The sequence below is a fragment of the Hydra viridissima genome, unplaced genomic scaffold (genome assembly GCF_058129835.1).
Source record: "Hydra viridissima isolate aposymbiotic clone 2 unplaced genomic scaffold, HvirCarnegie_v1 scaffold_18, whole genome shotgun sequence".
NCBI lineage: Eukaryota > Metazoa > Cnidaria > Hydrozoa > Anthoathecata > Hydridae > Hydra > Hydra viridissima.
The window spans coordinates 504045-529939 of NW_028324317.1; the positions used below are offsets into that span (position 1 = coordinate 504045).

At 27.8% G+C, this 25895-nt stretch overlaps 1 protein-coding gene and 1 pseudogene across 1 annotated transcript; one reads left to right on the forward strand and one right to left on the reverse strand.

Annotated features, from left to right (window-relative positions):
• Nucleotides 1–25895, reverse strand: part of LOC149876693 (uncharacterized) — a 615724-nt pseudogene that overhangs the window by 289161 nt on the left and 300668 nt on the right.
• On the forward strand, nt 1570–25282 carry LOC149876710 (sortilin-related receptor-like). The gene is made up of 32 exons (XM_090075025.1): nt 1570–2444; nt 2724–3125; nt 6255–6322; nt 7229–7290; nt 7578–7693; nt 7934–8020; nt 8317–8471; nt 8692–8875; nt 9097–9205; nt 9750–9823; nt 10986–11074; nt 11222–11397; nt 12740–12932; nt 13013–13147; nt 13690–13772; nt 14071–14262; nt 14559–14766; nt 16088–16289; nt 16641–16827; nt 16910–17071; nt 17202–17321; nt 20230–20349; nt 20543–20701; nt 20942–21058; nt 21431–21601; nt 21683–21793; nt 23090–23227; nt 23383–23500; nt 23658–23934; nt 24174–24399; nt 24519–24722; nt 24829–25282. The coding sequence occupies exons 1-32, from the start codon at nt 2160–2162 to the stop codon at nt 24885–24887; spliced, it is 4989 nt and encodes a 1662-aa protein (XP_089931151.1). The 5' UTR covers nt 1570–2159; the 3' UTR covers nt 24888–25282.

Below are 25895 nucleotides of genomic sequence, written 5' to 3' on the forward strand. Positions count from 1 at the left end.
GTCTGGTTTTGTCGCCAAAATTCACATGTGATGTGATCGTTTCTATTAGAATATGATTTATTTGATTGCTTCTGTCAAAATATATTTTATACGATAATTTCTTTTTAAAATAATAATTCAGGTGTGAAAATACTTTTTTCAGTTTTGATGTTAAAATGTGAAACCTGCAAATTCTTATTCTTTTGAATTAGAATTTCGGAACCCTCGGTAAATCTCGCGTCATAAATTTCTCGTCATCAACAGGTAGCAACAACTAAAAAAAATGGCGAAAAATAATTATATGTAAAAAAGTATATATGTAAAAATAACAACTTTATTATTATTACTATTATTATTATTATTATTATTATTATTATTATTATTATTATTATTATTATTATTATTATTATTATTATTATCATTATTATTATTATTAATACTTTTATTATTATTATTGTTAATTTTCACTAAAATATACTGCCGTAAATAAAACCTTGAGTTTTTCTTCTATAGTCTTTCTCTTCTGTAGTCTTTATAATATATGAAGAGTAGACGGGATGTCCAATTTTACAAATTTTCGTATTTTTCATCATATCGTCACGATCATAGCACACTCCCCTAAGTCATTTTTTGGGGGTTTTATGTTAAGAGTTGAAATATATAGCTTATACAGTCTTCCATTATGTGGCAAATCGCCTACGTCTTAAACCAATCAGAAAGCAGTTTATTTTTAATTTTTTCATTTCTGCCTAAATCCGCATTTCGACTTAGGCGACTTGTGTTCTTCAACATGACTACTCATACCACCTAATACACAAATCACTTTTAAAGTAATATATGAAAGCATCTAAGTTATGAGATGCCACAAAATAAACCAAAGTGACGTAGCAAAAGAAATACCGAAGTTATTCGGTTTTTTTTCGTTTTCTCGAAACAAGAAAAAACGACTCAGGCGATTGTGCTGTTATCGTGACGATATACTTGTGCTTATTTATTATTTCTGACGAAGAAAACGATCTCCGTTAACAGGCTGTTTAAAAATCTCGAGTTGTTTAAAAATGCTTAATGTTAAAGACTATTGAAATATTCAAACAAAAAAATTCCATTTTCCTCAAACATAAAAAGCTGACTTCATCGTTTTTAACCGCATGCATGCCACGTGTCTTTTTTTTCTTGTTTCTATTAATTATTATACGTCTTTACTAAATTTTCATTTCAAAGAGGATTAAAATTTTTGATATTTTGAAGGCGGATTTATTTCTTTCAAAAAGGGTGGTTTAAACTAAAATCTAAAATCGAGTTTTAACATCTCCGCGGCGTCCAAAAAAACAGTTACGCATTAAATAATGATACATCAAGTAAAATGATCAGAGCCCTGGAATTCAGTTTCAAACTTAAAACAAAACAAAATATAAAAAGTTGAAATGAAACGATAAGATTAGTCATCTGGTTAATAAACCAGGTGACTTCTTTTTTTTGTATCGTTTTCTTTCAACTTCAATAAAACCAGTTGGTTTTATAAAAATGTGTTAAAACTTTAAAAATGATTTGACAAAACTTAAAAATGAAGCTCGTTAAAATACGAATAACATCGAGTGAAACATTTTAAGGCGGTTTTTTAAAAATAGAATGCAAATTTTATTGTTAAAAATTCGTTTAAAAAACTCGTATTCTGTTTTAGAAACCGCCAAAAAATTCCCAAATTCTCAAACTTATGACGTCTAAATCTTTTTTAAACTCTGGTATGAACAAAATTTTCAACTCGTTGATTCGCACAAACAACTTTATTTTGTTTCGTTTTTTACGATATCTACAATCGGTCGTTTTGAAGTAAAAACCCGAAGTTGAAAGATTTTAACTATTTTAAATGCTTGAGTAGCGAAAAAGATATTTAACAGTGAAATAGAAGTGTCACATTAATAATTTAAAAATTCTCAACTTCACCGTTGCTAAAAATCAAATGCCCTTCTTCTGTCTGCAAATGTTTGAAGCAATAAAGTATCTTTTACCTTAGATATCACTACACTTCACAATTATTTAGCTTTACTTTATTATCTACTACTTTAATATAAGATCACGCTTTTCAACTTAACGGTGGAGATTTAAATCACGAGTCCCAGATAACAATGACGTATTTGAAACTAAGGCAAAAGTGAACTATTATTATTTCATACATAAACATGAAAATGGCGTACGTGCGCATCCATAAAGTTTCGCATAATAATTCTCTTTTTTTCTTACTTTTTATTGCTGTATTCCAGTTTGTAACTGTTAATGTATCAAATGCTAGTTCCCTTTCTGTTAACCCATCATTCTTACCAAGAACGCGTGATGGTAATCGGGAGAAATTTCACATAAAAATAAACGTGAATGAGGAATTTAACTCAACACCAAAAAATCACATTGCAAGCAGCTTTCGTCGATACATTCGAAGTGCTGCCTCAGAACTGCCTCAAAGTACACCAGTATGTTACTTTTCTTGATGTTAAGCAATTCTATATATCTATAACTATTTTTGATAACATGACCAGGGTGATAATGAAATATAGAATAAGAATGAAACGAATGACAAGTCCATTAAGATTGATATGTTGTGACAATTTATTTGGTTACTAATTATATATGTGTTGTTGGAATTACTATATGATTTTATTTGTTATATTTATTTATATTACATTATAAATATGTGTATGTTATTTATCTAAAAATTGCAAATTTTTAAATTTTTTAATTTTGTTATCTAGTTTTCGTTCAATGATTCTCATTATATTGCTAAAGTTCATTGGTCAGGAAGCAACAGCTCAACAATTCTCATCCTTATGACTGATCCTGACTTTATGCTTAGCAGTTTAAGGCCAAGTTATTTTTACATATCACGAGATTATGGTAAAACTTTTAAAAACTATACAGATGACCTAATTCTTCCTAACAGAACACATGCTGTAGTTACAGATTTTTTTTCAAGTAGTGCTGATAATAATAAATATATATTGGTAGCAAAATTTCACCAATATATTTTTCAGTCAGACGATGAGTGGAATTCATTTCAACGAGTTGCTGTTCCTTTTAAACCCATAGAAATAAAATATCATCCAAGAAATGCTTATTATGTTATGGCTTATGAAAAAGATGAAGGAAACAAAATGGTCAGTGTGACTTTTTGTTTAATTAAGTTTTTTTCTGTTGTTTTTTTAAAAAAAAGTAAATTTTTTTTTTTTCATTTATGCAAACTTCACACTTTCTAAGAATTGCATTACAAATATTCTGATAAATAATTTAAGTCAGATGGCATCATTTGAGTTCAAAAGATTCAAAAAACTACTAAATGCACAAATATATTTATTTGTTATGATGTAAGAGCCAAGATAAAAAATACTTTAGATTTTAAGAAAAGTCTTAAACAATGGCATATTTTATTAAATATAGTAGTGCTAAAAAAAAAGTTGACAATCGTGTTGCTGGACCTCCAAATAGATTTGTAGATTTCGAACAATGTTTTTTTAGTTGAAATACTATAGTTTACACCATTATTGGTCTTAAAATCAGCAGTTAAATGGACTAGGTTCAATTGCAGATCAACCTTTGGTAATTGAATAAGCAATTTGTTTTCTCTTTCTTTCTTTCATTTTTTTTTTTTTTTGTCTTCCAGACTTCTTTGGTCCATGAATAAGTCCAGTAGAAAAGAAAATGCTTTTTGGCACTAAATATTTTTCCAATTTCACTTCAGGTCTTTCTTGGAGTTGCAGTATGAACTTGTTTAACAGGCAAAGTCAAATATTTTTGGCTAGCCTTATTCAAATATTTTTGGTTGTTATATTTGCTTTAGTTTATCAAAAGAAATATGCTTGAAAGAGATATGTTTTTGTCAAAAAAATTTAATCATCAACATACTTTTGAGTGCTAATGTACATAATTTTACATAATTAATAAATTGGTGTATATACAAGGTTGGGAATTTTACTGAAATTTTAGATTACCAGTTTTTGGTAAATTTTTATCCCATTACCAGTAATTAGTGGTTTTTACTGATATTTTCTAAAAATTCTATTATATTGAAAAAATGTCTTTCCTAAATGATGATTTGTTGTGAATACTTTTGTGTTTCTTGTTTACAAAATTTTGAAATAAATGTGTGAAATAAATTAAAGATTAATTTATTAAATTTTTAACTAATGAATAAGTAATTACTAAATTTAAAACTTTTATAACATTTATATTTATTTGAAATATGAGTATTGTATATTTATTAACAGTCTTGTATGTTAAAATATTTTTGACTGATTAATCTTTAATTTAATAACAAAGAAATATGTAGACTAAAAAGTCCTCAGTTTGGGATGACTTTACAAAATGTGGTCAAGAATCTGCCATGTGTAATTTATATAAAAAAAGTTGTTAAATGTACTGGAGGATCAACTTCTGGGCTCAGTGCTCATTTAAAATCTCAACGTAACAAAATGAAAAAGAATTGAAGAAAAAACTACATTATGACTTGTAAAAAGGCAAAGAGAGATGACAGAATTTGTGGAAAGAGAAACTCTGGCATCAATCTATGCCAGAATAGCTTCAGTTGATGGCTTCAGTTTGCATGCAATCATGCAAACTCTCAATTCATTTGAAAATCATTAATCAATCTACACCTTAATTCACCAAATGATCATAAAAACATTTCAAAATATATTGGTGATTTCACAGTGGAAATGAAAAGAAAAGTAGCTCACGATTTACATGAAAAACGATTTAGCTTGACTGCTGATGAAATACAAGTGTGAATATTCAAAGGCTACCAAATGTTAATGGCCATTGGGAAGGAAAATTTTACTATTTAGATGGTAGCCTTCCATCTAAAGAGGCTAAAAAGTTACTTTTAAGAAAGCCAGACAAATTTAGTCTAAATTGGGAACAAGTGGTTTGAAATAGTGATCAAACTTGAAAGGATTACCTAGTTCCCACCAATTGAAGTCATTTTAAAGTCACTTGAAGAAGAATTAGATCAGACCATTATTCAGTCTCTTGCTGAAAAGGATAACAGTGAAGAGTTTAAGTCCAAAGTCCAAAAACTTTACTGTCGGCACTTGAAACAATTCTTCTAAATTCTGTTGAAAGTGAAGGAGCATTTAGTCCTGCAGGTTGCTTTGCTACTAAGAGAAGGTCATAATGAGTGCTAAATTCCTTGATAGTCTTTCCTTTCTTAAAGGTTATTTCTTACATATGAATAAATAAGAAGATGAAAAAATATATATATATATTCTTGTTAAAAGTTAATATAATTTTCACATCTTTTGTTTAATTTTTCAGACAGTAAAAGCTGGTAATTACTAGGTAATTTACTAGTTCCCAACTATAGTATATACACCTGTCAGAAAACTGCTGCTGATTCCCAAAAAAAGTAAGATATTACAAGGATAAAATTGCTTGGTCTGTGGGAAACAAGTAAATTTTAGCGATGAAAGCAACTTCAAAGCATAAAGTAAGAAAAGCAGCTCTATTTTTCATGAAAAACATTTTTTTATGAAAAGTTGGAAGGTGTTTAGGGCGGCTTCAATTTTAATGTACTAGATTTGTGTAGCATATATGGAGGTTGAATCAAGCAACACTCCTACAAAGAGGCATTAAAAAGCTATGTGATTCTATCAGTAGACATACTTATTGATTGAAATGAATGGTAGCAGTTCCAATAAGAAGGAATTCTGCCTTTAGAGCTTACACAGTCAAACAGTTGAAAATTTAATTGAAGTTCTTACAAAGATTCTGGGTTTTTTATAAAGCTTTCTTGATGCATATCTCTTACATTTTCTGTTAAATAGTTTAAACCTAGCTTTAAATTTCATAAGTTCAGGCCTAAAACACTTAGGAGCCATTTTCAATACTATAAACAGTATTTTTATATCTTTTTTTTTTGCATTTCTTCTTTTCATCTCTACTTTTTTTTGCTTTATTTTCTTCTTATTTTTTTGTTAATTTGTAATGTAATTATTTAACATAATTATCTTCATTATTTCCTCCTATATGTTGCTTTGAATAAAAATTTAAGTAAATAAAAATTGATGACAATTTAGTTCCTTGATTTAATAAAAGAATCTTTCACCAAGTTGCCATCTTTAAGAATATGCTAAAATACAATTTTGTTAGTAATGCCAAAATTAAAAAAGATGGTAATATCAAAAAAATTGTATTTTTAACCATACTCTTTTAATAGGTATAATTTTTGTGTGTAATATTTATATATTTATAGTATTTATAGTGTTAACTACATATTTTCATATTTACTTTAGTTATATGTGTCAACCAGGAATGGCAAATCATGGCAATACAAAGCTTCTAGAGTTGTCAATTATTTCTGGTCAGGAATATAATTGTTGTATTCTTTTTAATTGTTTTCTAAATTTTATTTTATGCTATACAGAGATGCCCCCCCCCCCCCAAAAAAAAAAATAAATAAATAAATAAATAAATAAAATAATACTGTTTCTGGAATAACAAAAAATTTGTTTATACAGTTATTTAAAAACACTTTATAGAAAACAGTAGATTTTCACTAAATATGATAATATGATCCTTGAAGTTTGAAAAGTTTTGAAAAGGGTACTGGAAAAGAAAGGAACTGGCAATCTCATTCTTTTATTTTCTCAATCTTTTTAATAAAGATAATAACTAAATGTTAATCTTCAAAAACTCATAATATTTTATCACATATGACATGCTGTAGCTTAATTTGGTCTGCTGTTATGTGCAATAACTTATCTAACTTATTTTTCATGAATCCAGGGGCAAAAAAGTTTTGAGGGGGAAAAATATAAATTTCTTAGTTTATTAATAATCATTTTAGTTTATAATGTTGGTTTTTAATGTTTAATAAATTTTTGCAAATGGGAAAAATTAACTAAGCTAACCTAAAAAAAAAATTGATAAAAATAAGTTGTGTACATTAACAAAAACAATTTGTATAAGTTGATGAAAGTAAGTTTATGCGTCGTTATGAGATAAAATAAATAAATAGGCTTTGAAAACTTAAAATACCTTCATAACCTTGTGTCTTAATGTTTTAAGCAAAGTGTCTTATGAAACATCTTACAATCCTATAAACTATCTTACTATAAAGTTTTTCTTTGTCTCTATTTTTAATCTTGATTAAAAATTTCATATGTTAAGTTTCAACTCAAAGAAAAGATAAAATGAAATTGAAAATGTAATAGAAATTTTTTTATTTTGGCAATATTTTTTATTTTAAAATCTACCTTTTTTACAGGGGGTATGCGCCACCCTATGACTTTGGAATTGATCTTTACTTTCAAAGAGAAAAGTATTATGGTGAGTTTCATCACAGTGAACTCCTTGTTAAAAAATTATTATAAATCAGTCCTAATAAGTTTGTCATAAAGTCAGTATTAAGATATGAAAAAAATATGAAAAAAAAAATTTGAAAAAAATTGAGCACTCAAAATTAAGAGCTTTTAAATACAAATCAGAAAAAGTTTTTTAATAGATTAATAATAATTATTATATAGATATATAATTTGTCGATTAATAATAATTAATAATAATTAATAGATTAATAATAATTTAGTGCTAAGATAAGAAAACATTCTGATGTTTAGATTATGGCGGAATGGTCCATAAAGCATCTCCGTGGGGTTTCTTTTCTTCAAGTGTTATTGCATATGATGTTGTTGATTTCAAGCTTGTTGAGGAATACATGTTTATTGTGAAAAATGTAAGCTGTTGTTTACTGTAGGTTTAAAAAAACAAAACTAAGATAAATCTTTTCTATGTAAAATCTTTTTCATCTAAGAGATGCTTTATCACCTTCTAATACTCTAATCATTGAGATGGAGAAGATCAACTAATTTTAAATCATTGAGACAGAGATCCAAAGTGACAGTTGATCCTAAATTAATTATGTTGAAGATGTTTTTTTTTAATCCTTAAAAATTTGATTTTTGTTTCAATTTAGGGAACAGACCCAACGTATAAAACATTGCAAGTTTCCGTAAACAGAGGCGAGTTTCAAAATACTACATTTCCTATTCAAAATGCATTGGTACACAAGTTTATTTTGTTTGTACTTCTTGAATTTCTACCTGTTAAAAAAACTCAAGATTTCTTTTTTTTTTTTTTTTTTTTTTTTTTTTTTTTTTACTCGAAACAGAAAGTAAAATTTTGCAGGAATTAAAATAAGACAAAAATAAGATATTGTTTAAGAATTAGTCTATTTATGAAAAAAAAAAAAAAAAAAAAGAAAATTAGGAGCTAGCATTTTTTAAAAAGAGAGTGAAGCAACTTTTTGCTTTGTGTTTCGGTGATTTTGTCCTCATTTATTTTGAAAAAATTTTCTAGAGCTACATTATTGCAGATGCAACTGAAGATGAGGTAATGGTGGCAGTTGCACATGAAAAAGCTGCCAATCTATATATCTCTGGAAGAGATGGAACTAAGTTTAGTTTGTCGATGACAAACATCTTGTATTATAATGAAAATGATGGCAGGAAAAGGTAGCGTGCTTTTTTTTATTCAAAGGTTTTTCTATTCAAATTATTTCTTTATTCTTTTCTTCATTTTTTTGCTCACATCTTAATTGGAATTGAAAGAAATTTCTAAAATCTTTTTTCCAATTTCATAAATTAGCATATATTATTATAAATTAGATAGGCACGAAGTTTTATTTATGAAATTTTATTTTGCTTATTTGTGACATGTGGTTGTTTTTTACAGGTTTTTTGAACATGATTTTGTGGAGTTATACAAAGTTGAAGGAATCTCTGGTATTTACATTGCTACACAATTATCTAGTGAAGAAGTGGGTCGGAGGAATCTTCAATCATATATAACCTTTGATAAAGGAGGAGAGTGGTCACTTATCAGGGCTCCTGTGGATTCTGAAAATTGCAGCATCGAAGTGTGTTTGTTTTTTTTTCAAAATATAAATATTTAAATATTATAATATAAGTATTTACAAAATATAAATATTTATATATTTATAAATGTTTCATTATAATTATGTTTATAGTTTAGTAACATGATTAAATTTTAAAGAGAATTAAAAAAATTTTTTTTTTGATTTTAAAAATCTAGTTTTTGTTTTGCATTGAATAATTTTTAAAGTTTAATTTTTTACAGAGTAGATGCTCACTGCATATCTCATTAGAGTTTGGTTATCATAATCCATACACTCGATTCACACCTGCTTTTTCAAAGAAATCTGCTCCTGGTTTCATAATTGCTACTGGTATAATTTTTTTAGCTGCTTTATAAGACTTGATAAGTACTTGAGTAATGATTTTTAGACACACTACAATTCCATTTGGTTTCTTTTGCAATAAGTTTTAGTTTAACAATAAGTACAAACAAGGTGTAAATAAATTTAAAGAAATTGGTATAAAGACATCTAATATCCCTTAATTCAATATTTTTAACCTACATATATCCAGTTGCTTATCAACAAGTTTTGTTTTTTCATGTTGCCATCACTTGAAGATGTCGTAATCAATTAAAAGAAAAACGTGTAATGTTTTATTATGAAAAATGTCACGCGTATTTGATAATTTGCCAGAATTAAAAGATTATTGAAAGATTGACCTATTAAAGAATTGTAAGATTGAAGAATTAAAAGATTGTTAAAAGATTGAAAAAGAACTGAATAAATTTTTTTTTTTAAAAAATCACGCAAATTGAGAAAATATTTACTTGATAGAAACAGAAGTTGCTTTCATATTTTTTCACAATTCACTTTAAATTTCTTTAAATTTCACTTTAAAGCATTATAATTTCAGGAAGTGTTGGTAGCAGTCTGACCTCATCCCCCTCTGTTTACTTTTCAAGTGATGCTGGAATCAGTTGGAAGAAGGTAAATATATTTTTCTTGAAGACATTTGAAGTAGATTTGTTTAAAATTGATTAATTTATTAAAAGTTTGATAAATAATTAGAAAGACCAAAAAGTATTACTGTCATTTTTTAAAGTAAAAAAAATAATTTCATGTCGCTTTGCTTCTCTGATATTTTTAAATGTCAGATTATTTGACAACCCTAAACACAAAAAAATAGAAACTTAGTTTACATTTAATAAAAAATCTTTATTTTTAAGCTATTAAATATTTCCCTAATTTTAAAAAGTCAAATTTAATAAAGCAATGTTTAGTTTTAGTAGAAGTTATGGTCCTGTATTTTATTTTTATATATATATATTTTTTATACCAAGATACAAAATAAATTTCCTCATGTTAATTCCAATTTAAATTGCTTGTAAAAAAAAGAAATTTAAATTCATAAACAAATTGATTATGAAATAAAAGTGAAATGGCATTTTTTGTTGAACTGTGACAACTATTCTCATTTGAACTATGACAACCATCTCCATTTGAACTGTGACAACTTACCCTACTTGAACTGTGACAATCCCCATTTAAGCTGTGACAAACAATCCCATTTTATAATAGTCACATAATCTCTGTAATTTTACTTCAAAGTGGGCAAACTAAACTAAATTTCTCATTAAGATCATTTAAATTATGATTCTTGACCACGTAAACAATCTTATGTTTGAATAATTTACATTAAAACCATAACATATACATTAATGTATATACAAACCTCTTGATACTTATATTTTGGACTAAACTTGTTTTTAAGCTATAAAATATTGGCAAAGCGCTTGCTTGTAATAAGCCATTTTTTATCACCATAAGGCCATCCAGATGGCCATATGTTACAATCTTTAGTGTTCTACTACAGTTTGTGACCAACTTACTGTTTTACTGACCAATTTACTGTTTCTTAATTAAATATGACAAATGTAATTCTGAAATCTAATTCTTTTTACAACATGGCTTCTTATTTTATGAGATTCATAAACTACTATAGTTGCCTTTTTTTTCAGTACAACTTTTAATAATGTTGCTGTCATCTTACAGGGAAAAAAACACAAAAAAAACAACTTCTTCCTGTAGTCCTTTAAAATTGATTCCCCCGGGTTGTCTCTGCTGTGAAAGTAAGTTTAATTTATTTTAGATCTTTGATGGTAATTACTATTACGCCTTTGTTGATCATGGTGGTGTGATAGTAGGTGTTGAAAAGTATGGCATGACATCTTATCTTCGGTAATTTGAAACTAAATTTTTCTTTTTTTTCCTTGTTGTTTTAAAGTTTGATAAAAGAAGATAATATAGGTGTTAAAAAACAGTTTCTTATATTAGCTAATCTCAGTGTCTTACATTTAGCTAATCTCAGTTTCTTATATTTGATAGATATAGCTATGATGAAGGGAATACATGGTATTCATACAATTTTTACAAGACACCATTAAGAATCTATGGTTTGTTAACAGAACCTGGAGAAAAAACTACAGTGTTCACACTTTTTGGATCTTTGCCTGAAGCACATTCTTGGATTGTTATACAAGTTGACATGAAGCTTGTTTTGGGTATAGCTATCTGTTTAGAGTATTAAAAATTTAAATTTTTTTCAAATAATTGATAAAAATCAAAAAATGTTATAGAAAAAATTAACAAAGTTCATCTGCAGTGTGTATATATATATATATATATATATATATATATATATATATATATATATATATATATATATATATATATATATATATATATATATATATATATATATATATATATATATATATATATATATATATATATATATATATATATATATATATATAGGAAATTGTCATAATTAATAAAAACTCAATCACAATTTGTTAAATAAAATAAAAATTAAATTTAAATAAAAACTCACAATTAATGGAAATATTTATCTTCATTCACAATTAATAATGAATTTTTTAATCATATATTCAAACATATTTACAGAAAACAAACGTGTAGAACAATATGTTTATAGAAGACTAAAATTTATATGAGACCGTTTTGCTTTGTTTTCACTCGCAGGTACAGTTTTACAACCTGTCTTATCCACATTCCAAATATTTACTTTCACTCACAATTAATGAAAATATTTATTAGCTATCTGCTGGTATGCTTGACTAATTTTGTAACAACTATACTGAAAAGATGATTGTGACACTGATAAAGCAGTAAGATAAAGACACTGGTAAAGCACTAAGATAAAGACACTGATAAAGCAGTGAGATAAAAACACTGATAAAGCAGTAAGTAAAGACACTGATAAAGCAGTAAGATAAAGACACTGATAAAGCAGTAAGATAAAGACACTGATAAAGCAGTAAGATAAAGACACTGATAAAGCAGTAAGTAAAGACACTGATAAAGCACTAAGATAAGTCAAGTTTTACCAGCAGTTTTCAAATTAAACTATTCAAGGAGAAATTGTGGCAAAAATCCTGGATTATTTCTGGAGAGAGAACTTTTACAACTGGTGGTGTCATCAGAGAACATTTTAATTGTGCAAAAGAAGTTGAAATTTGTTTAGTTGAGGACATTTCTACTCCCAGCAATAACATTAGCAGTAGTGACATAGAATGTTTGGTTTTTTATGACAGTCAACTGTCCTGAAAGCAAACAAATACCAAAGACCTTCCAAATACCAAAAGTAGTGCTGAGAATAATTTTAAAAAAATTGATAGAAAATTTATTAATAAAAAAATTAAGCATTTAAAAAAATGCTGATTTTGTAATTGTTAAATTCAATATGTTTTTGTTCTGCAACTGCTCTTTAAGGATGCAAGAAGATGAATATAGTCATTCTGGTTGTAAAATATTAAATTTGTTTTTTTAGTTAAAAATACAAAGTTGACTTATATGACATCATTATCTTATATTCTGTAGGTAATCAATGTCAGGAAAAAGATTATAAGACCTGGGAGGTAACAGACCTGCGTAACAGTACTCAACACTGTTTACTTGGTAAAAAGCAAATATACAAGCGTCGTGACCCAACTTCACTATGTTACAATGGATATGATTATGACCGTCCCATATCTTCCTTTCCATGTCTTTGCACCAGGGAAGATTATGACTGGTAAATGAAGTACAATTAAAATGTTTTTTCTCTCTAATTTTTTTGTATATTGAATTTTTTTTTTTTTTTTTTTTTTATAGTGATTTTGGTTTCAAATTATCTTGGAAAGGATGGTCTAGTATTTCTTGTGCTCCTGACACAGACAACATTTTTTCTGCTAATCAGACCATTCCTACCTGGTGCAAACCAGGAAAATTTTACAATCATTCTACTGGGTATGTAAGTTTCAAATTTATATGCTTTAAATTTTAAGTTTTAAATTTATATTCATAATCTATTATATGCACACACACACACTTCCTTTCTTTTGTGCTCAATTTTATCATAATGAATAATTAAGATGGAAAGGTTTATGATCAGAAGATTTTAATTGTTGGAGATAACTAAGGTAATGGAAATAAAAGGAGATACTTAGTAAAAACTAAAAAAAATAAAAAAAACCTTCCCCTTTACAAAATTCCTACACGGGGAAATACTTTCTTAAAAATAATTTTTTGGTTAATTTATGGAAACTTTGCCAAGTTTCGATCCTGTTAAACAAAGTATTTACTAAATGATGCAGGGCTCAACTATTTCTAAAGCATTGTTTTAAACAATGTGATTAGTTAACACATGTTTAAAATGACACCACTAAAATCACTTCTTGTTAAAATTAATCCATCATTTAAGTTAAAAAAGAAATATTACAAAAAGTTGAGTCTTGAAGCGAGTTGGTTTTTAATGATAGCATATGTTTTTTTTTTTATACACATTTAAGATACCGCAAAGTACCTGGTGATGAATGCAATGGTGGCATCGAAGATCAATTAAACCCCATACTTCGTGCATGTCCAATAAAAAGTTAGATTCTTTTGCTTATATAATTAGAAATCTACTTTTTGTTCTTATAGCTGATTTGTTTATATTTTATTATCATTCATTATATTTGATAAAATGGTGATACAATTAATTTCTCCATGAAATATTTCTCATGTGAAACTTCATGAGCAGTTTTTCCATCGCCTATAGTAATGACCCAAAATTGTTCATCGATTGATCTTTTCAAGTCCTTGGTAATCAATGTCTGCACTTCTAAGAAGCATTCCATGAACATCTTGTATTCACCATCATTTTATTTGATGTACTTTTTTTATTCCAGAGTCATCTGAATACTTGTTTTATTCAACAAGAAGAAACATTTATCGCTACGATTTTGTTACGAAAGAGGTGATTGAGTTCGACTTGAACGACATGAAAAATGTGGTATCTCTGGAAGTCGATTACAATTCAAATGTTTTGTTTTACGCTGACATCATGCTTGACAAAATTGTCGTTATGAATATGAATACAGGTACATGATTTTTAAAATTAAAATTCATTGTGTTTTTTTTAAGACGGATAATATTTTTAATATTACCAATATATTTTTAATGGCTTCAAATTTTATAATTCTATGAAAATTGCTTAAGACAAAACAAAAGGTTTTAAAAAAAGATTTTAAAGATGGTAGCTTAAATAGTTGTTCAATAAAATGCTAAATGATCAAATATATTCTGAGAATCAAAATTTAATGGGACATAAGTGACCTTCGAAATTCCTATCTCTTTGTAAAGAATTCTGCATCATTTTTTGTTACTTTTTTTTTAGGCAACATTTCTGTACTTTTGCAAATGAACAATTCGGTTGTTCATATAGAAGCTCTTTCATATGATTGGATGAATGGCAATCTGTACTATTGTGATGCAGGATTGGCAGAAATAGGAACAATAAGTTTACAAAAAAAATATAGAAAAGTTCTTGTAAAAAATGATACATTAGATAAACCCAGGGCTTTGGTATTGCATCCTCAAAAAGGGTTGGTTTAATATATTTGGATGGTTTTATTTTTTAATTGTTAAACTTAATGTATTGTTTAAATCTGTATCATCATCATCATCATCATCATCATCATCATCATCATCATCATCATCATCATCATCATCATCATCATCATCATCGTCATCATCATTCTGCACATAATAATGAGTTCCAAGACTTCCTATGATCCTTTTTTGAGCTTTTTTTTTTCTGATCCTTTTCTGAGTCTATAAAGAATGCCAACAATACAGACTAAGGTAATTCAAAGATTTCAAAGGACAACATTTTTTACACAAGACCTATTCCATATTTTAATTAAGTTTAATTATTACGATTTGCTTATGAAAGTTTAATTATTATGATTTGAGTTTTAAAATTTGTTCCTAAATAGTTTCAAAAAAAACTTGATCATTGAAAATGATAATGACAAGATTTTATTCTCATCCAACTACACAATATTTACAACTACACCTACACAATATTTACAACTCACAACTGCACAATATTTACAGCTACACAACTACACAATATTTACAACTACACAAGAACTTCATATCTAATTCTAAATCAATATTATTCAAAATTAGTTAAATATTTAAAGGTCAAATTCATCAAAATGTATTTTTTTCAAACTTTTTTTTACACAAGTCCCTATATAAAAAGAAAAAAACTGATTTCTCATTAACTCAGGTGCAGTGATCTTCGCATCTAACTAATAAAAAATTGTTTTTCTAAGATGGTTTTTGTTTCAGGTGCCACAGTAGTATGAATTATAGCTGCAAGTTTAGACTATGTGTTATGTTTTTGCATCTAGTGCTTTAAGGATTTTTTGTTCTTTCAATGTTTTAATGAAACTCTTATTTTGATTATTTTTGGATTCATTAGCTTATTTACATTGGTATTATTCTTTTTCACAATCTTTTTTTATATTTGAAGTCAAAGTTTTCATATAAAATTAAGTTTACTTATTAAAGTTGTTTTTAAGGCACAATTTACACCAACAAATTTTGATGGAAAAATATTTCATTAATGCTGCACTATTATTCTTACCGCAGTAAACCATTTGTCACCATTACTGCTTTTCTGAATACCACTACCAGTTTTTTACCCATCACTACAGTTTTACCACAGATGATGATGATGATGACGACGACGACGACGACGACGACGACGACGACGACGACGACGATGATGATTTCTATTTCCTGTAGAGTTTATTTGGAGGAGAAGTTAAAGTTTATCAAGTTTCAAGACGTGTGTCTGTTTTTTTTTTACTAACATTTCTATTTTTTATTTTAATTTAATATTTGTTATTTTAGCATTATGTTTTGGACAGATTGGGGGCTTAACCCAAAAATTGGTTCTGCAAACATGGATGGTTCGAAACCCTACTCTGTTATATCTAGAAATATCAGATATCCAAATGGTCTTGCTATTGATTATGTTGAAAACAGGCTTTATTGGACTGATGCTGGTACTTATAAAATTGAATCATCTGATTTAAATGGACAAAATCGAAAGGTGATAGTGCTGTGCAATAGCACTAGCTAACCTTTTGTTGTTCCAATTATAACCTTTAGCTTAATAAAATTTTAAAATTGACAAATTAAAATTTTTAACTATCAATATTTTTGATGCTTTGAAAATCTACTGATGATCTAAATACATTCTTTTTTTTTTTTTTTTTTTTTTTTTTTTTTTTAAAAGAGATGTAAAGAAACATAATTATCTAAAACAGAACACAAACCTTTTGCTATGTTTTATTAATAAATGGTATTATTATCTGACACATCTTACTAACTTTGATACTTGTATCAATGTAGAATATAAAAATAGTATATACATTACAAAGTAATTTTAATAAATTTCTAGGTTGTGACATCAAGCACAACGCATCCTTATTCACTAACAATATTAAAAAATGACATTTATTGGGATGACTGGGTTACACACTCCATATCTAAAGTTGATAAGAAGTCATCGAGCATTGAAACTGTAATTCCATACATTTACAACGGAATGGATGTGAAAGCATATTGGCCTGAAAAACAAACCACAGGTTTTCACCCTTCAACTAAGTATTTGAATTTTTTATCCACTTTTGTTATTTTCCATGACATTATTAACTATATATTTTCTAGGTTACAACCCATGCAGTTCATCCAGATGTAGTTTTTGGTGTTTGCCTATTGCTGATTACCCAGGGTACCGATGTACTTGTCCTGACAATCTTGTTGATAATGGAAATGGCAACTGCACATGCCCAGGATCTGAGGTCTATCAAGATGGGGAGTGCAAACCAAGTATGTTGTTGTATAACGTTGCGGAGTAGTTTTATAATACTTTTCTTCAAGTTTTTCTTTTTCTTTATTTTAAAAACCTTATCGTTGCTTACGAATGTATGTAACAATCTTTTTTGCATACATAAATTAGAGTTAGATTGCATGGATAATCAGTTTAAATGTACTAATGGCGATTGCATTCCGTTGACTTGGAAGTGTGATATGGATACTGATTGCAATGATTCATCAGATGAAGACAAAAATATATGCAGTAGGTTTTTTTCTGAATTAAATATTCATTTAAAAAATCAATTTTATATGCTATGGTTTCCAAAAAGTTACTAAAAATATCCTAATATTTTTTTAAAATGAGTTTCAGAATTATTCAAAATGAAATATCTAGAGAAGAGGCTTATGATTGCGATTAAACGAAGTTTCGTCAGTTTAATCGCAAATGAGGAAAATTTTGATATTCCAAAAATCAATTAAATTAATTGCAAATAATTCCGTTAGTTAGAATATGATTGTAAATTGTAATTTACAATCAAGTTCTAACAAATGGAATTATTTGTAAGATTCAACTATAATAATTTGTACCTTTTGTTAGTTGCAAAATTTCCGTTAATAATTTGCTTTAAAGTTTGTAAATAACGATATGAGCCTTTTTATAAATTGTGTTTTTTACCTAATTTTATTTGTTTACAAAATTGTGCTTCACTCTCCAAATCAGTTCTCATTTAAAAAAAAAGAGTTTTTAAAGTTTTATTTTGCTGGTATTTCTATTAGTGTCATTAAGTTTACTGAATTTATTGAGTTATTTATAATGAAATTAATTTTTTGTTATTTTGTGTTTTAATTGTTATTTACAATTCATAAACGTAAATATTTGTAAGTTTTTACCTACATTTTTTTCAACTAAATTTCTACAGTCCTGGTGTTATTAACATGTCAAAATCCTCCATATGGCTATGGTTTGGTAAGGTCAGTGAGGGTGGTAAGGTTCAATTGATGATTTGTAAGAGAAAGGAAACACTGAGGTCTTAGATTCAGAGGAAGAGATAGATGATAAAAGTAAAAAAGGAACAATTGCTACTCAAAACATCTTTCAAACAAGTGCAAACGATTTTAACATTTTTTGCATAGTTTAAAATTCTAAACATTTTTATGACAACTTCAATAAAAGTGAAACTGTTCTAATGTATGTGTATAATATTCTTTAATTGTATGTTAGTACCGAATGGGTTTACAGAAAAATCTTCGATAGTTGTAATCATAAGAATAGTCAGTTTTGAAATTTTATGACAATTTAACTGGAAAGGATCATAATAACTTAATCGATGGTTCTCGTAATTTTTAAAGGAAATTTCAAGCAAATTATTTGATTTACTTAGACTTTAATGAACCCTTCAAACAAATTACTCAAAGTTAGGAATTAATTGAATCAGTTACTCTTCGGAATTTCAATACTACAATTTAATTGATATCATTAATCATTACATTCGGTTAATTTTACGAACGCACGTAATTTTAATCTTTAATCGTTACGTTCGCAAATGCTTTGTAAGTCTTTCCTCTAGTAATATCCTATGTTAACTTAGAAATAGTCAAATTTATCTTAAAAATATATTTCTTGATTGTATGATAAACTTTGAAAAGAATTGGACTCAACTCAACTTGGTTAAGAAATTTACTGATACTAAAAATTATGCTTGAATGATTTTAAAATATTGAATTATTAATTATTTTGTCTTTAAAAATTCATAAAAAACTCTAATTGAGATTTTTTATGACTTTTTAAAGACAAAAAATTCATTCAAGCATAATTTTTAACATCTACATAAAATGATTTCAGTTTTAACCACAAAGTTCTTAAAAAAATAAATTGTAAAAATATATATGCTTTAGGTAATCTTTTAGGTACTTTTGAGTTATTTCTAAAATTGGACAAATCTTAAAAATTGGAAGTTCTTATTATATTTCAATCTGAGAAATTTCCCACAATCCCACTCTTGTATCAAAATTTCTTGAAGAAAAACATTTTTCTATACTCTTGTTGATTTTTCTTTTACTCCTAATATACCAAAGTTTTCAAAACATTTTACATTGAGTTTATCTTGGAAGAGTATGTCTTGAAGAGTATGTTTTTTTTTTTTTTTAATATGAAATCTTTGAAAGCAATAAGATAAGGTTGTCTCAATTTGTTATTTTAATACTATTCTGAGAAAAAAATATATTTCAATATCAATGTCTTTTTAGTAAATCCCCCCCCCCCCCCTGATTTTTGTCTCAAAGTGATCTCAACATAAAAATGTTTTAAAAATGTAAATGAAGGATGGTAAATGTTTAACTTATGAAATGATCAAAGATTCATGGGATATTTTTCATGTTGCGGCTTCAAAAAAAAGTTTTTTTTTTCAGAATATCTTCTGAATTTCACCATTTTTTTTTTTTTTTTTTTTTTTTTTTTTTTTTAACTAAAAAACTTTCTTTTAACACAACTTTCTGAAATTTTTTTTCTTCTCAGAATCAGATTGAAATGTATAAGATGTCAACCCTCAGTGCTCGCCAATAAAAATTCTTGAATTTTTATGTCTTTCGTTATTGTTGTGTTCAACTTGGTATCATTTTACTTGATACTCAACAAAAAATGATCACAAGATCCAGAGCAAGTATTATTGTTCTATGATTTTATGCTCATACTTTGGTTGAATAGACTTACTTTAAATATCAAACTTAACCAGTGGTTTTAAGTTATTTAATTACAGTCTCTTAAATACTGCATCGCTGTAGACAAGTTCTTTTTAAAATATTTTATATTTTCATTATGTTACATTCTCATTATGTTCTCATTGTGTTTATCAGATTCTCGTTATGTTTATCAGTTAGATGTTATTATTTATACCCGATATTTAAAGTTGTTTAATATCGATATTTAAGATATTTAATATAGACTCTCTCACAATAATTTTGAGAATTGCTGCAAACTTAAAAATTTAAATCAAAGTCATAAAACAATGTGGTTATCAGTAATTGCGTACCTTGATCTTAAATTTGTAAATTTGGTCTGTAAATTCATCAAATCATTTCAGCTCTCTTCTTAAGTTAGATATATAAAAATTGGATCTCAAATTTATTACCCAAGTCTTAACGTTTTATCTTTATTGTTTTTAATTATTTAGATAAAGTAAAGTGCAACGCTAACCAATTCACATGTGCAAATAATCGTTGTTTACCAAGTTTGTCATGGCATTGTGATGGTGAAAATGATTGTGGGGATGGTAGTGATGAAAAACATTGTTGTAAGATAATACCATTAAATTTTCTATGCTGTATGTTATATTTGTATGTATGTATTGTTTTTAAAATATTTTTTACATAGTTGATATCTTTATAAGTTTTATTGAAATGTTTGTAAATATTCTTATAAATTAAACAACTTTTATGAATAATTAAAATAGTATTTTTGAAAAAAGCCTACTCTCTTGCTTTTAGCTAACTGTACAGAAAGCACCCATTTCTTATGCCCAAATAATCGATGTATTTCTAAATCTTGGCTTTGTGATGGAGATAATGACTGTTCTGATGGTTTTGATGAAACTCCTGCTATCTGTGGAGCAAAAACTACTCAAATGCCATATACCGAACCCACACGTAAGTTTCAAAGATTTCCTTTATTATTTAATATTTATAGAATAATTGTGAACAAAGAAAAGGTGAAAGATAAAGAAAAAAATCACACTTCTTGTTTAAAGCAATCAATCTTCAACTGTTGTGTTATAGTTTTCATTTTCTGTAGTTATCTTTTTTAGAGTATTATGAATTTATTTAAAAAAGACATCAGTACATAATTCCTTTATGATAATCACATAATTCCTTTATAACTGTTTCTAGAGCCACAATTCTGCTCACAGAATCAATTCAAATGCAAAAATAACAATTGTATTGCTTCTTTTTTCAAATGTAATGGATTAGATGATTGTGGAGATAACTCAGATGAGAGCTCTTGTCGTAAGTGAAATATTTTACATTGTTAAAAGTAACTTTGCTCAAACTAATTATGGTTTTCTCATTTTTCAAAACAATAAAAAAAAATGATCAAAAAAATGATCAAAAAGCAAAAAAACCAATAAATTATTGTTATTATTTATCGTTGTTTTTATTTATTTTAGATTATTAAGTGTAGAAATGTAACTAATTTGTAAGAGAAACCTTTCAAAACAAATTCATTCTAAGTTCACCTCTCTATTATTTATTATTATTCTCTCTATGATTATTTCTATTCACTCTATTATTTTATCATTCTCTCTATGATGATTATTATTATTCACTCTATTATTTTACAACTGTAATGAAAATAAAAATGTTTAAATTATCTTATAGAATCCACATTCACCCCACCAGTAACATCACTTAAATGTGGTTTCGGTGAGGCGTATTGTGCAGATCGTAAAGAGTGTTATCAAAAAATATCCAAATGTGATGGTATGCTTGATTGTCGAGATGGCTCTGATGAATATAATTGTAAAACCATGCCAACCACACCAATAGTTGGTAAGGTTTTTTTTTTTTTTTAAATTTAAGGTTTGAAGACAACACTGTAAGATAACAAATTTTAAAATACTTTGTTTTTAGCCTGTACTGGTTTTAGATGCAAAACTGGTGAATGCATTTCACTAAAAAAAGTTTGTGACACAAGAAAGGATTGTCCTTTAGGGGAAGATGAGAGTATCTGCAAAGGAATGTGTAAGCTTTTTCAGTTTTATAGTTAGTAAATTATTTTGCAAATCCAGTAAATCTAAAAAAAATTATGTTTATGTTTACATAAACTAAATAATTTTCGGGATCATTAAATAAAAAGCTGCTTTTAACTTTTTTTTCTCTTTAAATGCTACCAAATTTTTTACACAAGTTTGTCAGAATAGCACCTTTACGTCTGTTTATACTTGAGCCCCAATTTTTGAGTTGAACTGAATTGTGAACCTATATTATATGCAAAGGAGAAAAATATTTAGTAGAGTGTGAACTAGGAAATAAATAAATGGTATACATCACAGATATTGGTGAATTCTTGCAATATACATATTTTAAAGAAATATAGACTCTCTCACGATAATTTTAAGAATTGCTGCAAACTTAAAAATTTAAAACAAAGTCATCAAAACAATGTGGTTATCAGTGATTGCGTACCTTGATCTTAAATTCGTAGATTTGGTCTGTAAATTTGTACAATCGTTCATCAAATCATTTCAGCTCTCTTCTTAAACAATTTCTTATTTTGCTCAAAATGATGCCAATTTGTACAAAGCCAATTTTGCAATGTATGCAGATTGTTTGCATAACTTTTTAATGTAATATTGCCATTGTGTCTCTTAAGATGATAAGAAAGTCTCTTAAGGTAAATGCAGATTTATTAAAAATTTTTAGCAAATCAAATTAATGTTGGAATAAAAATCACAAACTACAAAACTCTGATGAGACTCAACAATTTTGTTTTGCTTTTGTTCTTTAAAAAACCTGTCTTAAAAAATCAGCTATAATCCTATACATTCTAAAAATGCTTGTTCTAAAAATGCTTGTTCTAAAAATGCTTGTTCTAAAAATGCTTGTTCTAAAAATGCTTGTTCTAAAAATGCTTGTTCTAAAAATGCTTGTTCTAAAAAATCAGCCTTCTAAAATTTTATTTTACCTTGGAACATCTCCTGTGTAAAAAAACGGCGGTTGTAAAATTCCAGCTGGAATCACTACAAGCTTCATTCTACATTTTTAGAACTACAAAAAAAAAAATTAAAGTCTACAATTTTTTTTTTTAAGAATACAATTATTATTTTTTTTTTAAGAATACAATTATTTTTAGACGTTTAATTTTAGAATTCATGTAGTGATGTTATCTCATATAGCTAATAATTTGAAATGTTAAATAATGGTTTGTTACTTCTCTTGTACCATTATTGTATATAAACCGATGTAATAAATTTTTTTTTCAATTTTCAATTTAAAAGTTTAAATCTAGATGAGATTGGTTGATTTTTTTAATTTAAGTAAATGACGTTTGCTACCCTGCGCCCTTTGGTTTCAATTGCACTACTTTACCTGATGGCCGATGCTACTCACACAGTAAAATGTGTGATAAAAACTTTGACTGTGCAGATCTTTCAGACGAAGATCCTAAAGTCTGCGGTAAGGTTCCTCCACTATTTATTTTGTCTTTTAAAAAATGGTAAAAAAAAATGAGGTTTTGCACAAGATAAACACGGTTTAATTTTCTAAGGAAACGTTTAAACGTTTTGAAAAAACGATTTGTTTTACTAAATAATTTTGAAACATTCTTTCAGAGGTCACTAAGAGGGTATCAAATCTAGCCTTTAGCGTTAATCAAACTTCAGTTTTGTTATCGTGGGAACATCCTCCTGTTAAATTAAAGGATGTTGAGGGATATGTGGTTTCTTACATGTGAGTTTTTTTTATTAAAATCAGTTGACATAAACAATTCTCCTTTTTTCTTTTTTGACGTCATTGGTTCAGAGTTTTGACGTCATTGCTTTGTACCATCATTGATCAGGAGCGCCTTGATCATTGATCAAAATAATTGTTGTTGTTTATTCCATAGTGATGAAAAAAATAAAGTTACCGAAATACCAATTGGTCTTCAGAAGTCTTACACCGTTACAAACCTTAAACCTTGCAGACAGTATGTGTTCGCAGTTGCCATCGCTCATAATAATGTTGAAAAGAACAAGTGGTTATACACTTCAACTGATCCCTTGCGGACCGGTGGGGTTAGAAAACCTGAGGGAGCTTATAATATTGATGTTTATCCATCATTTGTTTCTTGGACAGAAGATGTGGGAAATTGCTTTCTTCAATATGAAATAATATACAAAATGGTAAGTAAAAAATTGATGGTGATTATTTAAGATTGATGATTGATTATTGCTAAATTTAGTTGAAATGCAAGTAAAAAGTTGATGATAATTGATGGTTGATGATTGCTGATTGATGTTTGATGGTGACGATGGTGACGATGGTGACGACGGTGACGGTGACGATAAAGATGAAGATGAAGATGGTGATGGTGATGATTGATGATTGATGATTGATGATTGATGATGATTTTTAATTTTAGTTGAAATGTGATCAAATAGTTGACGAAATAATGTTGGATGGAGATACTAGAATTAAAAATATGGATGCACTATTACTCAGTTATGGTGGAAAACTTCGAAACACGTATAGTTGCGTTATTTTGATCGCATATGAATCTTCTGAAGGAAATCCCTTTAATCGTACATCCACGCCATTTCAGTACACACCTGTTGGAACTTTGGAAGCAGCTCCTGTTAAACAACAAGGTTAGGCGTGCTTATACTATATATACGCGTGATGTATACGCGTGAGTTTTGCGTGTGGAATGGTTTTTTGAAGCATCTCTAAAAAAAAAACCTCAAAAGTTTTTTCTTTTATTTTACAGAAAATCACAGTTCTTTCAAATCGAAGGCCATTATATGGGGTATTCCAGTAGCATTAGTACTGATTGCTCTGTTTGTTGGGTTGTTTGTCATGATTTACAAATACCGACGTTTACAGCACAGTTTTTTGGCGTTCGCGGCACGCGGAAGTTACGCGCATCAAGATGATTTTGATGATGATAATATGGTCGTGGGTTTTCACTCAGGTGAATCTTTTTACGCTCCCTATCAATTAGAACGCAATCAAATAAATAGTCAAGCTCTCTATTAACGTAATTCAAATGACTGTCTTATAGTGTCTTTTCGTTTCAGGTGAGGACGCCCCAATGATCAATCGCTTCTCAGACGATGAGCCACTTGTTGTCGCTTAAATTTTTGATGAAAAAATATTTCCTCTTCTCATAACTTTGCACATGAATTTTGCTCGAAATACTTTTAACTTTTTTGTAAAAATGGGGGAAGCGTATTTTTTAAACCGTTCTTTGAAAGAAAAAAAACTTTTTTTTAAACTCGTATTAATATGCTAATTAATCTTGTAAATATTTCTGGTTCTTTTTGCATTGTAATTGTATGTATTCTCGATGTTTTCAAGTTAATTTTTCTTTGGAGTTTTCTACGTCCGTCTACGTCCGTTTACGGCGTCTACAGCGTTGTGGATATTCACATCTAAGATGTCAGCATCGGTTCTAGCAATTCGTTTATGAATTTATGAAATTTTTATCTTGTGTAAAGTTTTACTAATTTTAGTTGCTTTTTTGTTGTTAAATCTTGAAGTATTAACTACGACAAAATAAGACTGTGTATACGATAGAGAACACGATCGAGATACACGATCGAGATACAAGGAGACACACCGCGGTACATGAGACTGTTATAACGTTTGAAAACCTCCTCAGCCGAGGGATTTTTATGTTTGCACAAAATACTTGAAATACACGTTAAACTGGCGCCCTTAAGGCGTCAGTTAAAAGCTTTCCGGGTAAAGAAAAACATTTTTTTTTTTTTTACAGAATAACATCTCTTGCCTGTACAATATTTTTTAAAATAATCTCATTAACTATTTTAGTTTAAATATTATAGTATAGCGAAAATCGGTCCTTTGATGAAAAAATAAAATGAACATTATAAGTAAAATATTATGAATTAAAACTTTGTCAAAACAACACTCTGCACAGTACAACACACAAACACAGCAATAGCGATAAGCACAACACAACGATAACGATAAGTACAACACAACGATACGATGACGGCAACACGATGAAAGTGATAATTAGAACGAATCTTTCTCGGAGTCGAGAATGTGCGTTATAAAAAAATAGATAAGTGCTTGATTGCTCATATAAAAATTTCTAATCGCATGGAAAACAAATAATCTC

What these genes read in the sequence shown, in the direction of transcription:
- LOC149876710 (XM_090075025.1), top strand. Translation starts at nt 2,160, where the DNA reads ATGAAAATGGCGTACGTGCGCATCCATAAAGTTTCGCATAATAATTCT. An exon ending in AGATGGGGAGTGCAAACCAA is followed by an intron (nt 17,072 to 17,201) that starts GTATGTTGTTGT and finishes TACATAAATTAG; the next exon opens with AGTTAGATTGCATGGATAAT. An exon ending in TGAAGACAAAAATATATGCA is followed by an intron (nt 17,322 to 20,229) that starts GTAGGTTTTTTT and finishes TTAATTATTTAG; the next exon opens with ATAAAGTAAAGTGCAACGCT.